Source organism: Epinephelus lanceolatus, chromosome 19, assembly GCF_041903045.1.
Source record: "Epinephelus lanceolatus isolate andai-2023 chromosome 19, ASM4190304v1, whole genome shotgun sequence".
Taxonomy (NCBI): domain Eukaryota; kingdom Metazoa; phylum Chordata; class Actinopteri; order Perciformes; family Serranidae; genus Epinephelus; species Epinephelus lanceolatus.
In genome coordinates, this window is record NC_135752.1 from 29,618,939 (window position 1) to 29,643,733 (window position 24,795).

The 24,795-nt window shown below is 40.2% G+C and overlaps 1 protein-coding gene across 5 annotated transcripts in view; it reads left to right on the top strand.

Annotated features, from left to right (window-relative positions):
• cacna1bb (calcium channel, voltage-dependent, N type, alpha 1B subunit, b) overlaps window positions 1–24,285 on the top strand; it is a 250,495-nt gene extending 226,210 nt beyond the window's left edge. For 4 of the 5 annotated variants that reach the window (XM_078162190.1, XM_033647132.2, XM_033647135.2 and 1 more), the window contains 10 exons: window positions 3,020–3,125; window positions 3,243–3,350; window positions 4,632–4,741; window positions 5,848–6,014; window positions 6,463–6,595; window positions 6,701–6,811; window positions 10,604–10,642; window positions 13,537–13,798; window positions 18,171–18,394; window positions 19,273–24,285. In XM_078162190.1, coding sequence (XP_078018316.1) covers window positions 3,020–3,125; window positions 3,243–3,350; window positions 4,632–4,741; window positions 5,848–6,014; window positions 6,463–6,595; window positions 6,701–6,811; window positions 10,604–10,642; window positions 13,537–13,798; window positions 18,171–18,394; window positions 19,273–19,836 — 1,824 coding nt within the window. In that variant the 3' untranslated portion in view covers window positions 19,837–24,285. The remainder of the gene's footprint in view (window positions 1–3,019; window positions 3,126–3,242; window positions 3,351–4,631; window positions 4,742–5,847; window positions 6,015–6,462; window positions 6,596–6,700; window positions 6,812–10,603; window positions 10,643–13,536; window positions 13,799–18,170; window positions 18,395–19,272) is intronic. The other variant, XM_078162191.1, reaches the window with a different exon arrangement.
• The last annotated feature ends 510 nt before the right edge of the window (window positions 24,286–24,795 follow it).

Consider the following 24,795-nt stretch of genomic DNA (forward strand, 5'->3'; position numbering starts at 1 on the left):
TTACCGTTACCAAACGGTGCGTTACTCCGTTATTTTTGGCCAGGTTTTTAAAACGGCGTGCAGCATGCAGTATTCCTTCACAAACTGAAGTTCCCTAAACAATAAAAGATAGTCAAGTCAGATAGAGGTACAGTACAGGCCAAAAGTTTGGACACACCTTCTCATTCAATGCGTTTTCTTTATTTTCATGACTATTTACACTGTAGATTCTCACTGAAGGCATCAAAACTATGAATGAACACATGTGGAGTTATGTACTTAACAAAAAAAGGTGAAATAACTGAAAACATGTTTTATATTCTAGTTTCTTCAAAATAGCCACCCTTTGCTCTGATTACTGCTTTGCACACTCTTGGCATTCTCTCCATGAGCTTCAAGAGGTAGTCACCTGAAATGGTTTCCACTTCACAGGTGTGCCTTATCAGGGTTAATTAGTGGAATTTCTTGCTTTATCAATGGGGTTGGGACCATCGGTTGTGTTGTGCAGAAGTCAGGTTAATACACAGCCGACAGCCCTATTGGACAACTGTTAAAATTCATATTATGGCAAGAACCAATCCGCTAACTAAAGAAAAACGAGTGGCCATCATTACTTTAAGAAATGAAGGTCAGTCAGTCCGGAAAATTGCAAAAACTTTAAATGTGTCCCCAAGTGGAGTCGCAAAAACCATCAAGCGCTACAACCAAACTGGCACACATGAGGACCGACCCAGGAAAGGAAGACCAAGAGTCACCTCTGCTTCTGAGGATAAGTTCATCCGAGTCACCAGCCTCAGAAATGGCAAGTTAACAGCAGCTCAGATCAGAGACCAGATGAATGCCACACAGAGTTCTAGCAGCAGACCCATCTCTAGAACAACTGTTAAGAGGAGACTGCGCCAATCAGGCCTTCATGGTCAAATAGCTGCTAGGAAACCACTGCTAAGGAGAGGCAACAAGCAGAAGAGATTTGTTTGGGCCAAGAAACACAAGGAATGGACATTAGACCAGTGGAAATCTGTGCTTTGGTCTGATGAGTCCAAATTTGAGATCTTTGGTTCCAACCGCCGTGTCTTTGTGAGACGCAGAAAAGGTGAACGGATGGATTCCACATGCCTGGTTCCCACTGTGAAGCATGGAGGAGGAGGTGTGATGGTGTGGGGGTGTTTTGCTGGTGACACTGTTGGGGATTTATTCAAAATTGAAGGCACACTGAACCAGCATGGCTACCACAGCATCCTGCAGCGACATGCCATCCCATCCGGTTTGCGTTTAGTTGGACGATCATTTATTTTTCAACAGGACAATGACCCCAAACACACCTCCAGGCTGTGTAAGGGCTATTTGACCAAGAAGGAGAGTGATGGAGTGCTGCGGCAGATGACCTGGCCTCCACAGTCACCGGACCTGAACCCAATCGAGATGGTTTGGGGTGAGCTGGACCGCAGAGTGAAGGCAAAGGGGCCAACAAGTGCTAAACACCTCTGGGAACTCCTTCAAGACTGTTGGAAAACCATTTTAGGTGACTACCTCTTGAAGCTCATGGAGAGAATGCCAAGAGTGTGCAAAGCAGTAATCAGAGCAAAGGGTGGCTATTTTGAAGAAACTAGAATATAAAACATGTTTTCAGTTATTTCACCTTTTTTTGTTAAGTACATAACTCCACATGTGTTCATTCATAGTTTTGATGCCTTCAGTGAGAATCTACAATGTAAATAGTCATGAAAATAAAGAAAACGCATTGAATGAGAAGGTGTGTCCAAACTTTTGGCCTGTACTGTATATGAACAATTTTTACCAGAGCATAATGAAACACGTCTCTCACCATCTCTGAAGTCACTGTCGACCTGCTGGCCTCACCACAGTGCTGTAGTTACATTAAGCAGTAGTGCTTCTGTAGATTTTTAGTCCCGGTAACGTTATATCCAGTGACGTGATATCCATTGTTATCCCAAGGAAGCTTCCTATACCGTTCAATTGTTCTGTCAAGTTGTAGTCTACTAGTCCCTTGGTTCCATCCGCTGTTGCTTAGGCAATGTAGCTACGGGCCAATACAGTTAGGGAAAGTTTTGGGCTGCAGGGCTGAGTTTCCCAAAACATGATCCTTCTTAGCAATGTTGTCTTTGTGGCTTAGAAAAACTACACTGCAAAAAAGAAAAGCACCTAGCGCCCTCTAGTCTCGCCACCAGACAATCAGAGATCTCCGCCTTCTGATAGTCTGGGGACACTCCTTTCTAAAGTGTGTTTAACACACCGGAGAAAACGGCCGGCAACAAAGCAACACCTCTTGCATTTTTAACTAAAATGGTCGTGCTGGTACATGTTCCCAGCAGCAGTGAGAGTTTAGCATGTTCTCTGGGCTCACAGTGCTTAGCATGGTTCTTCATATTTCAGCTTTTAGTAGAAGCGTGCAACATTTCGGGTGGGTTTGCAATAGTCTCATAGCAACAGCAGCGGCATAAACAGCACAGAGCTCCATGCATTCAGCTGTTTGGTGCTGTTAGCTTTAAAAAGATGTATATGGTGGGCACACAGGTGTTGCATGGACTAAAGTGATTAATGTGCTAATATTAATAAACAAAAATGGCCATAAGTTGATGGTTCCAGTCTCCAAAATGTCAGAATTGGCTGTCATTTTATTTTAAATTACATTTTATTGGGTCCAGGACTGTTGGACAGACAAAACAAGACACAAATTTAACTCTGGGAAGTTGTGATGGTCAGTATTTTCTAATGAGCCTAAACCCTTATAGTCTAATTAGAAAAATGATCAAGAGATTGATTACTAATGGAAATAATCTTTAGCTGCAGCCCCAACATGTAAATTCTGGTAAAGATCCTTTGTATGCTGGACTTAAAACCTTTTTTCTTATTGTCCAAAAGACATTAAATGAACTTTAGTTACCTGATGGAGAACCAGAGTTTCTGTGCAAAACTAAAGTGTGAAACACCTTGTAGTTAAATCCAGCTTCCTTTCCCTGAGCTGCTGTTTGTTTGTTCCTGATTCATGGCCCCTCCTCTCTGCTTCCACTCCTCTCAGAGATTGGTGAAGATGAACATGCCCATTGCGGATGACAAGACGGTGCATTTCACCTCCACGCTGATGGCCTTGATTCGCACAGCCCTGGAGATCAAACTGGCATCTGGTGAGAGACTAAAACTACAAAATCCAGAATCCCTTGTGGCCAAGCTGGTGGCTCTGATGATAATGCAAATTGCTGTGGTGCAGATTTGATGTGACATGTTTGTGGGCCCATCCTCAGGGGTCCTGGCGCAGCATTTGTGCGACGCTGACCTGAAGAGGGAGATACACCGAGTCTGGCCCAACCTGTCGCAGAAGACTGTGGACCTGCTGGTGACGCCACCTAAATGTGAGCCTCAGTTCCGTTTGGGTTCTACTGGGCTCTACTGAGACACAGTTTGTTTGTTGCTTAACTTCCTCCCGTTTGTATTTATAACTTTATCTGGAAATTATCTTTTTCATTTCCTTTCTCTTCTTTATATGGCTGTGTACTGCACAAATCCCCTTCCTTTCTACTAATTTGTGTCTGTAATTACGTCCCTATAAGTTTTTTTTTTCCGTTTTCCAGTCCAGTGAACATATTTAGAGAACTGTCTAGATACAGATTTAACTTGTATTTGATTCTGCTTTTTGATTTGTGTAACTCTGCCACCTTTTACTGTCTGACATTCATATAGATATTAATTTAAACAACATGATTTATGTTGGGAACCAGCTACCAAGATAATCATACAGCACTGGGAGATTTTTTTTTACTTAATTTAAGGGTAATTATGGTATGTTTCGACCTGGATGCTTTTTTCCCAAGTTTTTGTATCGAAGTGACTATTGGAAACAACAATATTTGAAAGTAGTTGAGTACTGAGTGAGAACGGAACATTTGTGCACGGTCTGTTTACATTCACTGAATCTGCTTGTTTTTGCCAATGATATTACTGTTTTTTTTAAATGGACTCAGAATAACAATCTGAGCCTGTCAGTGGCAATAAAAAGCGCTCTTAGTGGCCACACATTGGCGTTGCAAACATGCCCTAAGTGTTGCAGCAGGTTTCACTGCTGCCAGCTGCAGCTCTCTGGCTCAATACTTGGCCAGTTTCAGAAATTATTGTTCCTATTAGTCACCTAGACACAAAACATGGGAAGACAGGGTCCAGGTTGAAAAATACTGAAGTTGCAGACTGTTAAGATGCAGTAATAGATTACATGTGCTTGGTAAGATGGACATTTTTCTCTCATTTTGTCTGTTATTGAGTCCTGAAAGTCTTAATTTCTTAAAACAAGTCAAAACCTCTGCCAGTGTGGTGAAATCGTTTCAGCTTGTTTACTAATACTAATCAAGACTTTTGAGATTCAAGAGAAAATTCTAGATAACTGTCAGTTTTCTTCATGTTAGTGCATAGTTCGGTTTTCCTTTAAGATATTTAAAAATAATCAAATAATTGATGAAGTGTAGCTTGTTTACAGTGTGGTGCTTTGTTTTCCTCCTGAATATGACGGCCCAGCTCACACCCACACTGACCAGCACTCACTGTACAGGTCCGCCTCTCTGAGCTGTACTTTGTTGCTCATGTGGCGCCATCTTGTGGCCACAGGCCGGAACTGTCTCTCACTCTGCTCTCTCCTCCTCCAGACAATGAGCTGACTGTGGGGAAAGTCTATGCAGCTTTAATGATCTTTGACTACTACAAGCAGACTTGTGCCAAGAGACTCCAGCAGCAGAACTCTACAGGAGGACCTCAGGTACAGCATGTGGTAAAATACTTGAGATGTTAAGATCTCAGAGGTGGTAAGGTGGTAATTATCCTATATTCAGATTTAAAATCTAGTTGGGATCATTTTGTGTTTAGAATTATTTTCTAGTGCAGACAAAACAAAACTAGCAACACATAACCCCTTGATAATTAAGCGACACATGGGTCAGGCGTCTGTTTTAAAAGTTTTCAAACAGGCAAATAATTTTTTTTTTTTTTTGTCTCACTAACTCATGTCTTCTTCATTTTATCAAACTTAAGCTTTCTTAGTTTAAAAAAAATCCTAAATCATTTTAATTTATTAATTTTAGCAGAATTTTCCTGATATTTTTCCCTGTTTTTTTTTCACTGATATAATTCCTGAATTTAATAAATTAGAGAATATTTTAATTAAGTATGTTGTGTTTTTTACTGTGTGGTAGTCACACACACAGTAAAAAACACACACAGTGTGTGACTACCACACAGTAAAAAACACAACATACTTAATTAAAATATTCTCTAATTTATTAAACATTTAATTAAGTATGTTGTGTTTTTTACTGTGTGGTAGTCACAACAATCTTTATGTCACCATACAGCAGTGATTCTCAAACATTTTCTGAAGCCAAGATAAGCTCTCAGTCATTAACAGTAATTAGGGAAACAACTAATAAAAAAAGGATCTATGTTGAATTTTAGTGAAATAAAGCTCAGCATCTGCAATACAGAGAGAAGCTTTAAAATATATTTGACAATTTGGCGAGATCATTTCACTTGTTTTCTATAAATGAATAGCAACCTGAGCTAATTTCAGGAGATTCAGTTGTTATTTTACTGATACACCTGCAGCCACCAGCATTATTCTGTCTTACACCTACTTCAAGATAACAATATTTTAGAAGAGAAACTTATTTTACCTCAAATTAATTTTGGAGGCAGAATATAAGACTAAATAAAAATCCTAGAAAGTTGATTTTAAATAATCAAGTACAACCAGGTTAGGCCTTATAAACTCTGCTATTTCAGTGTCTATACACTTCTTTCTGCTGCTCCCTCAGTCAGATCATCAGTGTCAGTGTAATGACTCCATTTCTGTTTGCTTTTTTCCTGCAGAGTAAACTTGGGGCGTTGTTCCGTCCTATGCTGCCCCTCACTCAAATACAGGAAGTGGAACCACCGTTCTGCAGCCCCAAACAGCCCCTCCCACCCAAACCTGAGCCAGAATCCAAGCCGGAGACACTGCCCTCGACCACCATCACCTCGGTTTACAGGGACACGATGTAAGTGACTGTCCTCTCTGTCACAGACAGTATAAAAACATCATACATCTACAACATGGGTGGGGCTGTTGTTTAATTCAGTGGTTCACAACTGGTGGGTCACGGTCCAAAAGAGACTCACGAACGTGTCAAGTTTGTAAAAAACACACTTTATTTTTAAGGAAAGTGCATTTCTGGCACAAAGCTTTTATTTTGAAGTGCCGTTTCCTGCTGTAGAGTGAGTGACTAGCAGACAGATACTTGATGGAGACAGCAAACTAGCTTGATGACATGTCCAAACGCAAGTATGACGCTGAATGTTTGAAACTGTGTGGTAAGTGTTTTCCTGTGATTAAACCGTACATCGTCCCCTTTAACAGAAAAAAAAAGGTCTTTCCTCAGTTTATATTTTATGCTACAGTACTGATTAGCCAGTGTTACAGTCAGATCTCTTGCATGTTTGTCACAGACTAAGCCAGAGGAGTGCCATAAAACACTCCCAATCCGGAGATGTTTCTCAGGCAGCACAACAGAGGCCCAAAGGCCGAAGGAAACTACAGAGAGGCCAGTCAGAGGATGTGCCATATTCCACCAGACCTCAGGTACATCGACACTGGGAAAGCTCCATCATCTTTATGTTAGTGTACATTCTCACTTTCTGTAAAGTCTGTGTTGCCTTCACACACGTTTCTTCTTTTTCCATGCAGGAATGTGTTGAACTGAAGCAGACGGAGAACATTTCAGACACAGAGGCATATCCAAGCCTGGAGGGCCACTGTAGAGCGGCTTCTCTGCCCCGACTTAATGCTGAGTACTACGTAAGCTCCTCAGTGCTCATGATGCTATGATGCTACACTCTTGTTTTACTGCTCTCAGAAATACCTCATTGGCTCATTCCCAGTTGTTCTGTTTGAGCTGCACTCATGTGATAATACCAGGGTTGGAAAATGCAGACACTGTGGATATCTTAGATTGCTCTCAGTGACGTAATCAAACAATTGATTCTTTAGTGTTAAATAGAAAATACAGAATAATAAACTGTCTGTGTTTGGCAGTGAACAGGTGGTGAGGTGGGCTGAAAAAGACTGGTGTAGCGTTGAGTATTAGCCGGTTAGTGAAAGCAGCCGTGAGCTAACAGAGTGGCTCTCTGTCAGTCCACATCAGTTCATCCTGCTGACCCCGACCTCTCCAGTCTGACAATCTCACATTTATTACAGAGGAAGGGATTCAGGAGAGAGATGAACTCAACAGTGTGCATGACACATTAACATGGTGATTAATAGAATTTTAAAAATGCATTAAATTACAGCCGAATACAAACAGAGAAAATATATTATGTTAGCCAGGGACGTAATTACTTGTGACAATCAAAACCTGACTGCTACTTTGTATTTTTTCTACTCTTGAATCTCAGCCTCCGCCCAGGTGGTGCAACACTACTGATGTCACTGGCTGATTCATTGTGCAATTTTTACTTACTTGCAAAAGAAGGCAGGAATATTGGATATTTAGATACTGAATGACCGTGAGTTGAGCTGCAGTGACAGTTTGGACTTAAGGCAACTTAAGGCAACAATTAAACCCAGCCTCAGTGTTCTACTGCTTTCAGATTGATATTTTCCCAAAGAAATAGTTCAGTATTTTAGTGCAAGTAAGCAATTAGCTTACCATAGGAAGGAATGAAAAAAATTTAAATAGTTAGTACATGTAACTTCTTCTGAAATCGTGAATTGTTGATGTTAAATTTCTGTTTGTTTATGGACTAAAGAAATAACATATAATGTGTTAATTAGTAAGCTTTATGTTTTGTTCACACAAGTGAATTACATGCAAAGTCAATGTAAAGATGCGATTGGATGCAAATTCCCACCAGACGGCTTGATGGATGTGATGGATGCGACACGAATGATGCAAAATACACAAATTAAGCGCCGTGATTGAAGTCATTAGTACAATTTTGTGTCACACACTTATTGGCGAGAGTTAAAATATCTGAACTTCAGCAACCAATTCACGCAGGGATAGCCAATCGGCACTGAGATCCTCCGGGGCCGTATGATGTCGAGGATGTACCACGGGAAGTTCATTCATCAATTCAGCAATTTCACGCACATATAACGCAAGTTATTTGCGCGTATAAAGGGAGTCAGCCCAACATATTCTAGCGTTCAATCTTATATGAGCAACGTAGTGTTTGGTGTGAACACAACATGAGAGGTGACAGAGCCAAGTTATCAGTTTCCCCATCGCTCCAATCTTTATGCTAAGCTAAGATAATCATCTCCTGGCTTTAGGTCCATGCTTTAAAGTTTAAGCATTGATTAAACTCTTAGAAACTTATTTCTGTTCATCAAAATGACATTTTTAGTTTTTTTATGTGAAGAACATCCCTTTATACCCTAGAATGGCTTAGATAAAACCCTAAGCCTTTTAGTAATTTAGTATATGCGGGCATAAGATTATGCATATATATTACTTCTTTAGGTTTATATCTCCTGCAGTCCAAATATTAAGATGTTAAAAATACACAAGTTAAATAATAGTATTGCATGTGGACACATACAATAAACAAAGCACATAAAAAGGAAAAGAAGATAAATGAATCGGTGGTACCAATATGTTGTTTGAAAGTAGATATCCACAGTGTTTGTAATGTATCACCTACAGTTTCTGGTATTTAAATGTCCTGGTCAGACAGCTCGAAATATATAATTAATTTAGTCATTCACTCATTTGTATTTTGCATTAAAATAGAAACTAGTTGGAATACAGGTAGATATTATTATTCACATGTTCCAGTAAGTATTGACCTTCATCATACTAACCTGATTATGTAAATACAACATGAGATAAATTAAGTTGAATTTCTTGGAAATCCTAAGGATGTTATTTAAGAATTGTTTAATTGCATTTATTCATATTACTAATACACTTATTATTAATATTCATCTTTTAATGTTTGCTACAATATTCACACTACAGTAGGCTCTAAACTAACATCTGAGTTTGGCTTGTCTGCAATGATCCATTTATTTATATGACTTTCACTCACTGTCATCTGCTTATTTATTTTATTTTACCTTTTGACTGTCATTCTGTGAGCTACAGAAGTTAGCTGCTCTTGTCTGCTGCATATGGATGTCATGTCGAGATGATGTTTCTGTCCATCACTTCTGTTTCCTGGACTGTCTCACCTGTCTGATCTTGTCTGTTGTCAGCTTCACTGTTTGCTTGTCTCTGTGTTTTCTGTCTGTCACTCTCTCTCTGTCACCCTGCTCTCTGCCACAACACTTAACATGTGCTTTCCTTATGTTTATGTTGCATATGGATCACTGGCTCTCTCTTTAAAGGATAAGGCTGGTGGTATTTTGTATTTTTGTTACTGTCAACAAATTCCATGAAAAGACAAAAACCAACAATGCATAAGGCCGTGTCTCAGTACTTTGTGTTTCCCCACCCTGCCGCTTTGTTTTGTTGACATAATGCTTTAACATTTGCTCAACAATATATAGTCTTATTTCTAATAAAGGCTAAGAATTTCATAAAATAGCTGGACACTGTAGTTTTTAGCAAATGTTACTCAAATAGGAGAAGATAGTGCATTTTTAGGGGACTATTTTAAACTGCAAACTATGGATATGTTACATTTGTATGTTATTAAGTAGCAGATACATTAAAACTTTATGTCTCAACAGTGCTGAGGTTAAGAGCCATGTTTGGGGGTAAAAAAGCCACAGGAAACAATACCACAGGTAGCGAAAAAACACCCACATTGAGGGCTAAAAAGCAACAGGAGACACAGTCACAGATTGCTGAAAAACACCCATGTTTGGGGGCTGGAAAGCCACAGGAAACACAGCCAGGGGCCGCTAAAAACACCCATGTTTTAGGGCTAAAAAGCCACATGAAACACAGCCAGGGGCCGCTAAAAACACCCATGTTTTAGGGCTAAAAAGCCACATGAAACACAGCCAGGGGCCGCTAAAAACACCCATGTTTGGTGGCTGGAAAGCCACAGGAAACTCAGCAACAGGTCCCTTAAGACACCAATGTTTAGGGCTTAAAAGCCACAGGAAAAACAGCCAGAGGTCACTGAAAAACACCCATAATTTAGGGTTAGAAAGCTGCTGGAAACACAGCCAGGGGTCAAAACACCCAGGTTTGGGGGTTAAAAAGCTGCAGGAGACAGCCATGAGTCGCTAAAAACCACCTATGTTTAGGGGCTGGACAGCCACAGGTAACACAGCAACAGGTCCCTAAAACCACCTATGTCTGAGAGCTAAAAAAAACCCCACAGGAGACACAGTGAGGGTTAGAAAACTGCTGGAAACACAGCCACGGGTCACACAAAAACCTCAGTGTTTGGAGGCTGAAAAGCTGCTGTAAAAACAGCCACAGATTAAAAGAAAAATCCAGGATTGGGGATTAAAAAACTGCTGGAAAAAAGTTTTGGTTTTGGTCTTTTCATCCAATCTCTTGACAAAAAGAAAACACAAAATATCACCTACCTTACCCCACCTAACTCTCCTCTTCTGTCTTCCCTTTCTCCTAATTTCAATGCCCACTGCTAATGTTTTGCCCACCTCCCTCTTGTGTGTGCTGTCTGATAGCGGAGCCACCCTCGCCACGCCCCTGGGACCCACCTGGCAGTATGTACCACCTGTTGTGCCACCTCTCTCTTTCTCTTCCTCTTCTTTCCTCCTCTCGTCCTCACCCTGTTTCTCTTCTACTACTTCTTCTTCTCTCATGTCCGTGTTTGCCTCCATGTGCTCTTCTCATCTCAGTGCAGAGTTCACACCCTCCCACCATCATGGACAAAGTGACCTTCCTACATATACAGTATACACTGGTCATTCCATGAAATTGCTGATAGATACATTACATGCAACACACAAATTTACATTGTCCATAAAACATAAACCACGTACCTGGAGAAGTATATGTATGTGTATCCGGGGTACGTCAAGCACTCTGTCCTGCTTTAGCGCCATTAACTACAGCAGTACAGTACTACACTTTGGTACAATGTGGTTGTGTGTACTGTATGTGAGTTTCATTATGTAGTAGTGTAGTAGTGTGTAGTTTTTTGTGGGTCGATGTGTGATTGTGGAACAAGGAAGGGACAGTACTGCTGCTTTCTTGCTTTGGAATAACTATTTTCTTTCAACTACACCACAAAAACCCGTCTAACCTTATCTGTCATTAGATGTTACTGTCAGTCTTAAAATCTTATTTATTACACATGAAAACAATAGTCGGATTCCTCTTTTATATCTTTCCCAGACCTTCAGACTCTTTACTGGTTTGAAAGAAATAAGGGGAGTTTAAGCATGTTACGCCATTTATCTGAAAAGTACATAAGATTTTAAGACTGCATACTAGATAAAATGACCTGGTAATATGGATATTTTAAACAGTGTTGTGATATTGTTGTCTCTGGCTGTAGCTACAGGTTAGGCTGTGGGGTAGGAACAAGAGGAACAGCACAAACATCCAACATATGTCTGTTGTAACATAAATGATTGAATACAATTTAGCACGAGAGGATGTATAATCTGGATAAATACTTACATATTTGGAAACTAAAAACCATAACCAAAAATAATAATAATAATAAGGGCAATAACCAGCAGGTCGGGTGCTAACTTAGCTGCTGTTCCAGTTCCCTATCACATCAGTCTGTTACCTGGTAGCTGTATCGGTCAGCAAGAGGAGAATGAGGTGGGGTGAGTGTCACTGCACTCAAATTGGTGAATATAAGATTTTAAAGGAACACACCACTGAATACTTGAAGTTGCTATAATCAATATTTTATACAGGGCTGTCATGCAGTTTGTAGTCTCTATATACAGACTCTACATTCAGTGAATGTAGAGTCTGTAGGCAAACCCCGGAGATCTTGCCTCTGGAAGAAGAGTGGAAGAGCCCTGGTTTCCGGTTGTAGGCTGTTTGTAGTCCACGTGATATTGACCAATCACGTTTGAGCCGGCTGCAGTTGTTGCCAGGTTAAACGGTCCTTGCGGTGAACTAACGAGGCGGAACATCATTAGCGTCACTGCAAACTCTGAATACATCGCAATGGTTCAGCATATTTACTTATATATAAACGTAAGTCGGAAACGGAAATTCGCCTCCTCTGCCCAAATCAAACTGGAATGCCAAAAATTGGGGGTCTGCCCCCAGAGGCTGTATCGCCGTCTGCTGGAAGTCAGACGCCAAATACAGCCGATGGGTTCCGAGAATGTGCAGTTTGTGATTGATTAATCTAAATTAATCGCATACATCACCTTTTGCTGTGAAAGTATTTTTAAAATGTCAGTTCAAATTAATTTTAGCAGATGTGTCGTAGTAAAGCTGCTGGATATTGGACACAATTGTCCCTTTGTCCTCTACCGCCCAAACTGGTCTTCAGTCCATTACAATCAATTTTGCAAGGGAGTCAGATAGTTGGTCACAGGTAGGCTTACTCAGTTTGCATCTGAATGCCTGGTCGAGAGTGGCTTGACAAGGCTGGCTGCTAGCGCTAGCGTCAAAGGCTGTGCTAGCTCGGACCACAGGGTTTGACACTGCCCCCAAGTGGCCAAAAACATCAATTATTGTAGGTTTAATGTTCAGAGTTTTAAATATCAGTCCATGCCTCCTTTAGCAGGAATCAGGTGGGTCACTGGTATAAACAAGGCAGAAAAACATTGTCAGATGTGTATTAACAAAAAAAACAACAACACCTGACTCCAACAGAAAAGGCACTTTTATTAAAGTCAATACAAACCATCTAAAATAAAACACGCCACATGATTTCTTCCACCCAGAACTGCAGTGTTCCCCAGCAGCAGTAGGCTCAGTGCTGCCACTGGTGGTCAGAAGCTATATTGCAGCAATTCTTCTGATGTAAACAGCAGTCTCATTTATGCAACCTTCACCCACCCAGTGGCTTTGTATTTCAACATAATTCACTAAACAAATTCATGATTTCTGACAAACTAGAGTGTAAACATTCCCTCTGATAGCAATCAGGCCTATAGTTAGATGTAATGATATGTAGTGTGATGGTCCTGAATCAGGGCTACAAACGTTTAGAGCCACGCTTCAAGCCAACAGGCAGCGAGTGTTGTTTGATACTTAAAACATCTATTTTCAGTGGAGTGGTCCTTTAAGTAAATTACAATGTGTTACACTTCTTTCTAAGGCTAGAAGACGTATTGGAGAAAAAAAAAGCCACAAAGGCCAGTGCCAATACCCCACCTCTTCTTTGTTCACTAGCAGCGACGCCTGCTAGCTTACAAATTATGTAGGTTTTATAACGGTAAGTATTCAAATGTTGTCACAAATTTGTGTTCATTCTTCTCAAACTTTTCTTACATCTGTGCCTGGAGAAGAACGGGTAGAGCGTCGGTCTTAAGACAAAAGATTGCTGTCCACTGTGTCATTTGTGTGTCGTGGATATTTTGGTGATCCAGTACAAGTAGTTTGGGTAAAACCCCCAAAGCTGCCCCTCTGCTCTACTTTCTCCTCATGCCTCTTTGCATTTCTTTCACCCTCTCAGCCAATTGTGGACCTCAGTCCTATCAGGCGCTCAGCATCCTCGCTGACGCCGCAGCGCCACCTGGAGGGTGGGCTGAGGGAGTATGATCTGGAACGGCCAAGCTTGGCCCAGTCCTCAATGGGGCCGGGGCAAGTCCCGGGTCAGGACAGAGCCCACCACCATCACCACCACCACCGCTGCCATAGACGCAGGGACAAGGACAAAGAGAAGAAGCAGAAGTCTCTGGATAGGGCTGCGTCAGTGCAGCCGTCCAGCACTGTTGGTGAGACAAAAACTGCACCTCATGATGACGTCTTTAAAAACCATCATCTCCAACACTCGACAACTCACACCAAAACAACATAGATTGTTAAATAACTCTATAGGTTGGAGGAAAAAATATGTATTTTTGATTTTGGGATGAGCTGTCCCTTCAAGAAACAAACATTTTACCATAAATATGTAATCACATAGAGTTTAATATCATGAACAGAGCATTTAAAAAAAGTTCCTTGAAGGGGCATATTTTAGGTTGTTGAGAGATTAATTCATTTAACGCAGCAATATTAATTCATATAACACAGTGAGGAGAATATCCACAGAGAAACTTGGCATCGCTTTAATGGAGAGGCAGCGATGGCAGGCCAGGCTATCCTTGTAGATTAGCTGGATGTCTCAACATAGCTGTAGAAATTCTTTATAGGATTAAAGTTCCATGATCGGGTTATGTAGGTGAAGGGCTTTCTGCCGCGCTTCAACCAGGGATTTTACATGTCAGGCTTTCCATCTGATTAGCAGAGAGAGTTGTGAGCTCTCAGAGGAAAATCTGCTTTGCTGGGGATTTTCCCCCCTTTTTCTTATCAGTTGCTCCCTTTGTTCCCTCTGACCTTAATAGTTACATTTATAAACTGTAGACTGAGCTCCACAGACTTCACACTTGGAGCTGTAAAGCAAAACTGAAAAAAGGTTGAACTGACATTTTCTTCATTTTAAAAAACAGGAACAAGGTGTGCTATATCTTCTAACTTCTCACAAACAGTAAAAAGACACATATACACTGTGAAGTACATCTACAGTCCATTTTGAATACTTTTGACACAGGGTTTAACAGCAGTCATTGACTGTTTTCAATGAATGGGGTCATGTCTCCCACTCAAGCAGAGCTTCTTCAAAATTCAAAGAAATAATAATATCAGTATCTATTATTTCATTCTGAGTTATATCATTATATTATATCATTGATTTACTTGCCTGCCATCGGTGAACGAAGAATACAAAAAATAAAGAATGTTCTTGATGGATTGAAGTCATAGGCGGCCGTGTTTAACAACAGCAAATCTAAATGAAAACATCCATACTTAAGTAATTTACTGAAGTAATTTTACTCTAAACATGGGAGCTGCTCTACCACTGCCACATCAGTTTGTTTGTGTTATTGTGCGACTGTGCTGTTTTAAAGAGTTAGTTCACATTAACTAAAGTCACACAATAACACAAATTACTGATGATTGATCTTGATATATTAAGAGTTGAAGAGCCAGAGGCATACAAGACTGTCATCCGCATAAAAATTGATATTATAACTCTGTCTTTGAGTGATAACATTGTTTATGTAGAGCGTAAATGGTAAAGGATCCAGCACAGAACCTTGTGGAACCCCTTCATTTATGCCAAACAAAGGTGCCTGACGGAAAGATTGCCTCTGTTCTGTCATTACATGCATTCAACCAGTTTCAAGCAAAATCATCTAAACCAAGTACTCATGTCGGTGCATTCAAGGATGCTCAGACACCCCAGAGTCTACTTAACAGCAACAGTGATCAGTAAATTCATATGATTCCATCCATGTTGTTTTATTGTTTTTCTCTGGATTTAGATTTTAGAACAACCTCTTAAATCCTAGGTGTCACATTATGTCCATAAACACACCACTTAGACTGATTTACAAAATGGAATCTGGAAATAACAATAACATTAAGTTTGACAAAACAAAACAAAGGCAGAAATGTGTGAGGAAATTTAGCAACTTTTGAGACTGATTAATGCAACGTCTTTGTTTTTCGCAGTTTAGAAGGTGGTTGTCACACTCTTTGCCACCAGGAGTCGTCTGCTAGAGCGATTACAGCCTGTGAGCTGTGACAGGGTGTTTTTTGTGTTAACACTGGAGGGCAGCAGCTGGGCTTTATTGCAGAGATAAAAGGCCACAGTGGTCAGGATTTATGGGTATGTCTTGAAGATAGCAGAACATCCAGCAGCCCCCTCTACATCTATTGAACTGAAAGAAACAGCACGGGAGTGAACAAGAGTTTCACTCCTCAAAGCATGTCATTCTCCAGGCAGATCTGACACATCAGAATGATGAATAGGCTTCTGTGTTTCTGTCATCGCGGTTTTAATCTGAAAACTGGAATTATTCCAGCGCTGAAGAGAGTAATTTCACCACAGTACTTTGCTTTATGCCACACACCCATGATGTAGATAGAAACACACACAGATGAACCATTTGCCTTTAATTAGAGGTGTAATGAAAAATCCTGGAATCGTATTTCACAGTACAAAAAACATCAAACGTATCGTGGAACTAAAAAGTTGATCACAATATCGCTGAAACCAATTAGCTGAGCTGAGAGGCGATAATGAGCAAGCTGAATTTAGATGTAACATTGAGTGCACTTTGGCTTCGCTTTGACCTCAGGAGTGGATTTTCAGGCGTCATTTTTCCAATCCTACTCAAGTCATTACAACGTTATTTACCCCTGTAAGGACCATGACTGTAAATGCAGCAGCTCCCGACTCAGGATAACACACCACAATATAATTGTAAAAAAACCCCTGTGTTATACAAAGCGCTAAAGCAATTAAAAACTATTTGCAAAAAATGAAGTTAGGACTCTTATAACCTCAGAATGTGTGTCTTTCAGTACATTTTCCAGTGCCTGAAGCAAATCTACTTCCCTTTTGATTTGTTGATATACTTCCATTGCCTTTGTTTGCATTTGTGCTACAGGTAAATATTGCTTCATATTGTAAATTCAACTGAACTGAGGCATTTGACAAATTTACTTAGACTACATCCACACTGATATGTTTTTAATTTAGATGCATAAGTATTGCTACATTTACGCCATGTGCCCAAATTACTCCGGCATCTTGCAACCCCTAAAACAAAGACCTTTGAAAATGCCACTGACCTCATTTAAGTTTGAAAACTCTCAAGTTCTGTTTTAGTTTGGATGGGTGGAAACAAAGACTTTTGAAAACAATGACGCAGACATCCACCTTCACTTTCACAACATGTCAAGGCAAAACATTATAGCTAGTTTTACATACCTGTTGTGATTTCATCCTTCTTGTGTGTGTAACGTTACTCCTTTCCCATGCTATGACTTCCTCCTGCTGTGGATAATCCTACTGTAATGCTGCTGTATGTGTTTTGCAACAACTTCCAATCTGTTTTTCCACCATGTTAACTGCTTCATATTCATGTTACTTTCAGTAACAGTTCCACCTCCCAATAAGCTTTAACACCTCGTCATTAGTCCAAGCAAAGAAATCTCCAATCTTACTTGTCACCATCTCTGTAATATTTTTTGTAACTAAGCGACTTACCCAGTTAACACCAGTGCACGCATGCCCAGTGTATGTATATGGACGTAATATGAGAAAGAGATCGCTTAAATTCTTTAGATTGTTAAAATGAACATGTATTAGTGTAGATGTGACATAAGGGTTTGGGGCTCTAACATGTTTGGATAATGTTAGTTCAAACAGGTTTATTGTTGCACTTTTCCAAGTGAAGACATTTTTATATAAGTGTTTCCTCTGTTATTGGTGTTGCGTGCCAAATCTATATAAAAAACTATGAATTGAAAACACAGTTTTTGCCTGAGGAAATAATGAATCAGGGCTCTCTACAGCTGTAGTTGCTTTTCACTTGCCCTTCTGTGTAAACCTTAGAAATTTCTGACTCTGGCATTTCCCAAGTGGTAACACACTGAGAGTAGTTGAAAGCAAATACATGTCACCATTGTTTTTGGCAGACTTTTCTAATTTTACTACAAACAAAAACTTCTGAATACTGTTTTCTGCCACTAGAATACTTTAACAGATTCCTGCACATATTGGCTTTAAACTAAAAGTATAACGAGTGCAACAAACAGAACTTTATATCCTGAACAGAACTGAATTGTGATCTGATAATGTAAGCCTTGTGAACAGTTTGGGCTGTTATGTTTCAAAAAATCAAGTTTTAATGGATGAAAAATCAGCCAAAAGGTGTCTTGTGGACTTGTCCTTTTTATCATGGATTATGCATTGCTTACAGCCAAGTTTACTCCCTTTCATTCTTCTTCACTGCTTCTGATGGTGCATTGCTACAGATATTTGTTGCCTACATTGTAACAGCTGTCATTTGTCAATCAGTTTGATAGTGTAAAAACTGGTGGCAGGAATGTGTATTATGATACTGCATCCTTTTGATATACAAAAAACCCGGACCCACTCGTACAAACATTGCTCCATTGCATTCAAAACTAACACAGGGTAGCTTTAATCTTAAACTACCTAGATGATGAGATGATAAAAGTGAGAGCTAAACCTTTAAATGTATATTGTACCCATTCTTTCTGATTTTATTTAATGGTGCCATTCTCCAGATTCGTTCACCGACCCTTCAGCTGAAGGTTTGTCCAGGGAACGAGCAAGGGAACGGGACCGCAGCCGGCCTCATGAGAGGAGGCACCACTCCTCAGCAGGAGAGAAGCAGCGCTACTACTCCTGTGAGCGTTATGGCAGCAGGGAGCAGTGTCACACCAAGTCAGCCGGTCCCAGTCGATCCACGTCTCCCGGAGAGGGACAGGACGCTGGTTTGCTGAAACAGGTGAGTTACCTGCCATATTATATGGGGCATAGAGATTAAGAGCTGGCTTGTCCTGCAGTATTTGGACACAGGTTTCATTCTTTTTGCTCTGCACCCCAGCATATTGGAGTTGAAATAAAAACAGTGAGTATGAGGTTTTACAGTGTTCACATCCGTAGTGCTACAGTTTGGATGTTTAAAGAGTAACCTAACACCAGACTTAACACCACCCTCTGTAAGGGTTGAAAGGTGGTAGATGTAAGCCTGTTTCTGAAACAGCAGTGATGATGGATTCAAATCACATTACTTGAACTCTGGTCAAGAATTTAAGGACTTAGGACTTGGACAATATCAAAAAAGACAAAATTTATTTTGGGGAGGGGGGCTCAATTTTCAATTTTCTCTAACTTGTCACTACAGACAAACGTATCTGCCTGAATCTCACTTCACTTTTCATCAACTCTGATGCATAGCCATGGAAATATATTTGTTTTTACAGGGTTTTCAGAGTGGAGTGGAGCAAAGTAAGAACAATGTTGATGTTGGGTAATACTGTATTTAGACAACAGCATTAATCCTTCCTGTGGTGCTGATTGGCTAATCATTAGTCCCCCCCATTGGCGCTAATTGCATTGTTTGTTTTTCAACTGTGAAATTACTGTTTCATGTCATGATTCTAGGTGTCAGTCAACTTGGTGGAGTGGGTGGGTTCAAAGGTCTGGACCCAGGCAAGGTGTTCAGGGGTGTTAAATTTCTTTTTAGCTTCCAATGTGTTGGAGTTCAAAACCAACACAATAAAAAAGGCAAACACTTGAAAAAATACTTGAAAAATGTACTTCCTTCCAGTTGACCTGCTGAAAAATTGTCTTGTATCATTTGTATGTTATTTGTGTCCTCAGCATGGTAGCAGTGTGGTCAAAACTGGCCCTGGAACACTCCCCTCTGGTTCAAGCACCCCAGGTCGTGGTCGCAGGCAGCTCCCACAGACACCCCTCACCCCTCGTCCTGCCGTGGCTTACAAGACCGCCAACTCCTCGCCTCTCCCGCCCGCTGCCAGCACTGCTACAGCGGGGCAGCAGACTCGCTTCAGCCGTGGCCTTTCAGAGCATGACCGCCTACACTGGGGCCAGGAAGAGTCCCCGATACCGGTCACCCGCATCGGTTCAGACCCTAATTTAAACCGGCAGCCACAGGTCGCTTCTCAACAAGCCCTCCTTGAAGAGGACTTTCAGGACACTGTGAGCAGCCACGGAGGGGGACGCCCTGTCCGAACTGTTGCCTCCACAACAGCCTCAGCGTCACATGGAACTGCTGCTGCGCCCGTCGCAGCGGCTACCTCGCAAGGTCGAGCAGGGGTGGTGCCTAACGGGTACCACTTCACCCTTGGGGTCAACTCTGTGTCCGGGCCAGGGAGCCGAGGAACAGGAAGTCTCAGGGAGAGGGAGGAAGAGGACTGGTGCTAACGTGGCAGAAAACTGTTAGCTGAGGATGAGCAGATTATCGGTGTTGTGCAGACCTCATGTCAGGTCCAATGAGCTGATAGGGAGCTTGCGGATTAATCCAGAAGGAGCGAGGAAAATGCCTGTGGAAAGTGCTGTAAAAGGGGATCAGAAATCATTCCAGCTTTGTAGTGTTACTCTCCTTTTTTATACAACAAACTTTTAAGGAAAAAAGACACTGATGACTTTTTTTTTTTACCCCCTTTACTTGCACTGAAATTATAGCACCTGTGAAGACCCTTAAGTATTTTGCCTTGGCCAGTAAAATCAGTGATGGAGCAGGAGACAAAAGCCAAAATCTCCTCATACTTTGAGTGTGTTTCCGACTGATCTGAATGACTCGTTCCTGGTATTAATATGGCTGCTCACAACACTGTTTTTATTTTTGTACGTTTCATTTTGTTTATGGTTGTCATGTGGGTGAGAGAGGAGTTTCAACTTGATCATACTGATGCTTCCACCAAATTATCTTTTCTTTATCAGCTTTTACTTCGGGGTTATCACCAAATTCTGAGCTAAACAGATGTTAGGAACTATTTTCTGTAGGTTTTCTGCCACTTAAGGGACAGTGAGTAGTGTGACAAAGATTAAACAATGGGCGGGGTTAGATCAGGACTTGAGCCTAGACTAGAAGTTTTCATGATCACGTTTTTGTAAATTGTTCCAGATGTAAATTTTTTGAGTGCACATAGGGACTAGATAACTCTTTTCTGGCGTTATGTGGCTGAATACTAAGTGCCTCGTTTTCCAAGATGTATTAAGATGCAGCCTGGTCAGATGGACTTGAATATACAGTAGAGGATGTACTCAGCGTGTAGAGAACAAAGTTTAAATCTGGTGTAATGGACAGAATGCAAAAAAAAAGAGGAAAAACTTTTTGTACTGAATCTTGTGGTAGGTCAGTCCGAATTACAGATCCAAAGTAAGCAATGTAGTGCATGCCAGGGTCTTGAACTTGTCAAAAAATAGTGTCTGTACTTTTGCTTAAGGGTGTGTGGTAAGCATTTGCCTTTCTCTTTCAAATATACTGCAGGCCAGTTGGTAGAAATGGTCTCTGAATGGAGAAAAGTGCCATTTTTTGATTTCTGATCAACTAAAATTTCTCATATTCAGAAACACTTGCCTCCTCAAACATACTCAATCTCTGCCATATTTGCCCAAACTGCATGGGTTTCCTTTCTTCGTATCTCATTCCTCTGAGAGCAGTATTGTGTGAGGATTTGTAGGAGAGGTTACCTGTATATGTATCCACAGGTACAATTAAGAGTTGTGTTGTTGCTGCTGACTGTTGACTTAAAATAGGGCTATGCAACAAGACGACACTTCATCTGCCCTGTAGCTTTACCCTCTGGAATCTCCAGGTTCAGGCTTTAGTGTGACTGCGACCAAATTTTACATTTATGTATGAAGAGTTGTAAAATATAGATGTATTATATGATGTACAGTTAACTGACAACACACACTGAGGCACAAATGGTATCAAAGCTGATATATGTGAATCACAGGGCATTTTTGAGGTGGCAAGTTGACTGCATGAAGCCTACACAGATAGAACTACCCAAAATATAAAACTGTTCTTTCCAAACTTGGATCAAATTGTGTTTTTTTAATACTTTTTTATCATTAAACTTGCTTGGAAAACCAGATAATTATTATTTAAAAAGTAGTTTTAGTGTAAGGTATTCTGTCAATAACAGAAGGCTGATGTAACATTTCCGTGTCATTACTAGAGCCCCACACGAGCCTAAAACATCTGTACTATTTCCTTGAGAGCTAAAGTGGTACTGCCAGATTCAACACCAACACCTGAGGCTATATTTTGCTTGATTTAATCCATTTCTGACAGATAGCCCACGAGGCACCAGGCTCTTTTCCACTTCCCACTGGTCATGACACATCTAGTTAAAGGATAAGGCTGGTAATATGCTATGTATATTTTTTTTTTCCTTTTTTTGGCAACAATTCCCTTGAAAAGACTAAAACCAACAATTTGTTAGTCTGTCATTTTATATTTTCTGATTTCCCTTCTCTGTCTGTGGCACTCAGCCCCAGCATTGTTCCCTAATGAAAACATACATCTTTAAAAATGAGTCACCAATGTGTAGTTTTTATGTCGAAGAAAGGCTGGTAATTTAAAAAACAAAAACAAAAAAAAACCCAACTTCTTAAACAGGAGTAAACAGTGCATTTGTTGGGAACTATTTTCAGCTGTGGATTAATACACTTGAAGTGTGTAGGCAGTCTGTCCAGACCAAAAAGTTAGGGCGTAAGTGTTGTCTGTGCAAGCAGCATATTATGTCTCATATTTATGTTTATTGTGAGGCGGCGACCTCTAGTGGCCATAGTAATAATTAGGGGAGCAAAGGAGTGAGTCAAGTGACTTAGTCAATGTGAGGCGGAGATCAAGGTGGGTCGGTGGGTCAAACAAACACAGGACTTTCACCCTGGAGATTATAGTTTGTGTCCCGTGAGAAACCAAAAGTCAACATTGACTTATTTTAACTTAGGTACATGAAATTAACTTATGTACGTAGGTTAGCACTCTGCTAGTGCTACCTTCTAATGTGAGTTCTCTGATAACCTCTGTTAAAGAGGTTACGTCTTCGGTTTGGTTTATTTGTCTGTTTGTCAGCAGTATAACGGAAAAATTAGTGGTCTGATATTCATGAAACTTGGTGGAAGCATATAGCATGGGCCAAGGGAGAACCCATTAAATTTTGGAGCATGTCTGGATCGTGGGGCACCAATAGAACCAATATAGTGATATAGGGCAATTTGCCTCAGAAGAAGTCTCGACACTCTGAGTCAATTTCTAGTTAAGTTGGTTTTGTTTTTGTTTTTTATTTCTTGAAAATAAGAATAATATAGAATATCACCATGCTTAACCTTTAAAACACATGATGAAATAAAATGCAGTTAGTTGATAGAAAACCTTTAGATTTAAATGGAATTCAATCTTGGAACCCACTGGCTATTGGTCTGATGACAGTTTAGCTTCTTGGGGTAACGACCAATATTTCAAGGGTCTTGCTAGCGGATATCGGAACAACTGATAACCGATATCCAAGCCAAGACTTGCTCTTCTTTGCCCTGGTCATTGTTTACAGTCCGATTGACAACACAAATCACAAGCAGTGATACTTTTAATAGGTTTTGTAGGCCTTAATGACATTTTAGATAATCTCTATAAATAGATATCTGCACATAATGCAGATAAATTTATTTAAAAAAGTTAATAAAAACCTAAGTCATCATCGGACAACAACAAAGGGTACCAAGTTTTCATTTCGTCCAATGCCTTCCGACTCTTTTGTCTCCACACAGATGGTTAACAGATGCAGTACAAATGGAAACCAGAAAGCTTCCAATACCAAAACCTTGCCCCGTTGCTTAGAGATTCTGCCTGATGTTAGGTAATTGGTCAAAGAACAAGTTAATAATTATAGGATTTTTTTTTATATGATTTGTTAAAATTGTGAGTTCGGGAATTTGAATGTAAGTAAGGGACCAATATGAATAAAACAAATATTGCATACATATAGAGGGATTATCAATCACTATGTTTATTCTAATAAAAATAGAGATTAGATCAAAATAATAGACTTATAGGTGTCTAAATCTCTTGGTGCTCTTTGTATTGTATTGTATTGGCTCAAAGCAAGTTTATGAACATATAAATTATTTAAAAATATAATTTGATCCAAGTACAACTATTTCCTTGTGTTTTAAGTTTACTTCCTGTTGTCTCATATTTGTGCAATCTATTTGATGGATCATCCAGATGGAGACATTCTAGACTTAAAGGTCTATCTGTAGGCGACTCTCTGTTCTTTGTAAAGGTAACATAATAGATTGCTTGTTGTCACACTGTCTTTAAACGTTGCTGTAAGTTGCCATATTGGAGCAGAGATTTGTGTTAATCTCTACGGTAGATTTTTAAGGAGATCCTACATTTTCAGACCTCCAATGAGACCAACATGAACAGGGTGCCAACTTCTCCTCTTACAGTTTTACTATGACTGCCCCCTCTGGACAGGTCCTGTTTGCATGTTCTGAAATGAAAATGTGCATGTGCAAAAAACAAAAAACGAAAAAACAAAACAAAAAAAAGAGGCATTGTTTGACTTCATTCAGTCCATGATTTGTACAATTTGTTTCCTGGTTGTATTTTCTGATTATCTAAATACACAATGTATCTGTTTCAGGTAAAGAAAAAAAAAAGAGCTTGAATAACATTTTATCTCAGAACCACCAAAGTGGAAACAAGGCTCTTTCTCAGAAAAGAGGTTCTGGAGTGGCTGAATCCTTCGCTGCCTGATCTGTTACTTGACTGTCTCTCCCACAGTCATTTCGACTGTACCTATAGATTTTATATGAATATAAGTCCTTGAATAAAGAGGTATGATTATGAAATTGCAAGATGTACATCTCTGAAGATTGCATTGAATTCTCTTGGGATTAGGGGTGGGTTTTTTGATAGCATTTGAATTTGAATCCAGTATGAATCCAGTATCTTGGTGTTGCCAGATGAAGTCTTGAGTTAAAGGGAAATTTCGGTTTATTTCAACCCGTCTCCTATCGTCTTAAATTCGTTTCAAGTGACTAGTGACATAGAAATAATAGTTGGCATGTTAGCCATTAGCCTAGATACAGCCGGGGCACATAGTAGCGTCAGACCTGTTAAAACGTAAGTGAACGGGCAACCTTCAAGTGCAAAGTTAGTCCACTAAACAAGCTTTTTTTCCACAAAGACCGCCTCATATCGTTAGGATAAATGTCAGAGAACATATAGAAAACGACATGTAAACGTGTTGTCTTACCTTACCGGTGTGCTTCCATGTTTGTTTACCATTTAGCTCTGCTTTCCAAAGCGCGGCCGAAATATATCTCGCCAGCTCTAGATAAAGCCCAGCTGGATACTAC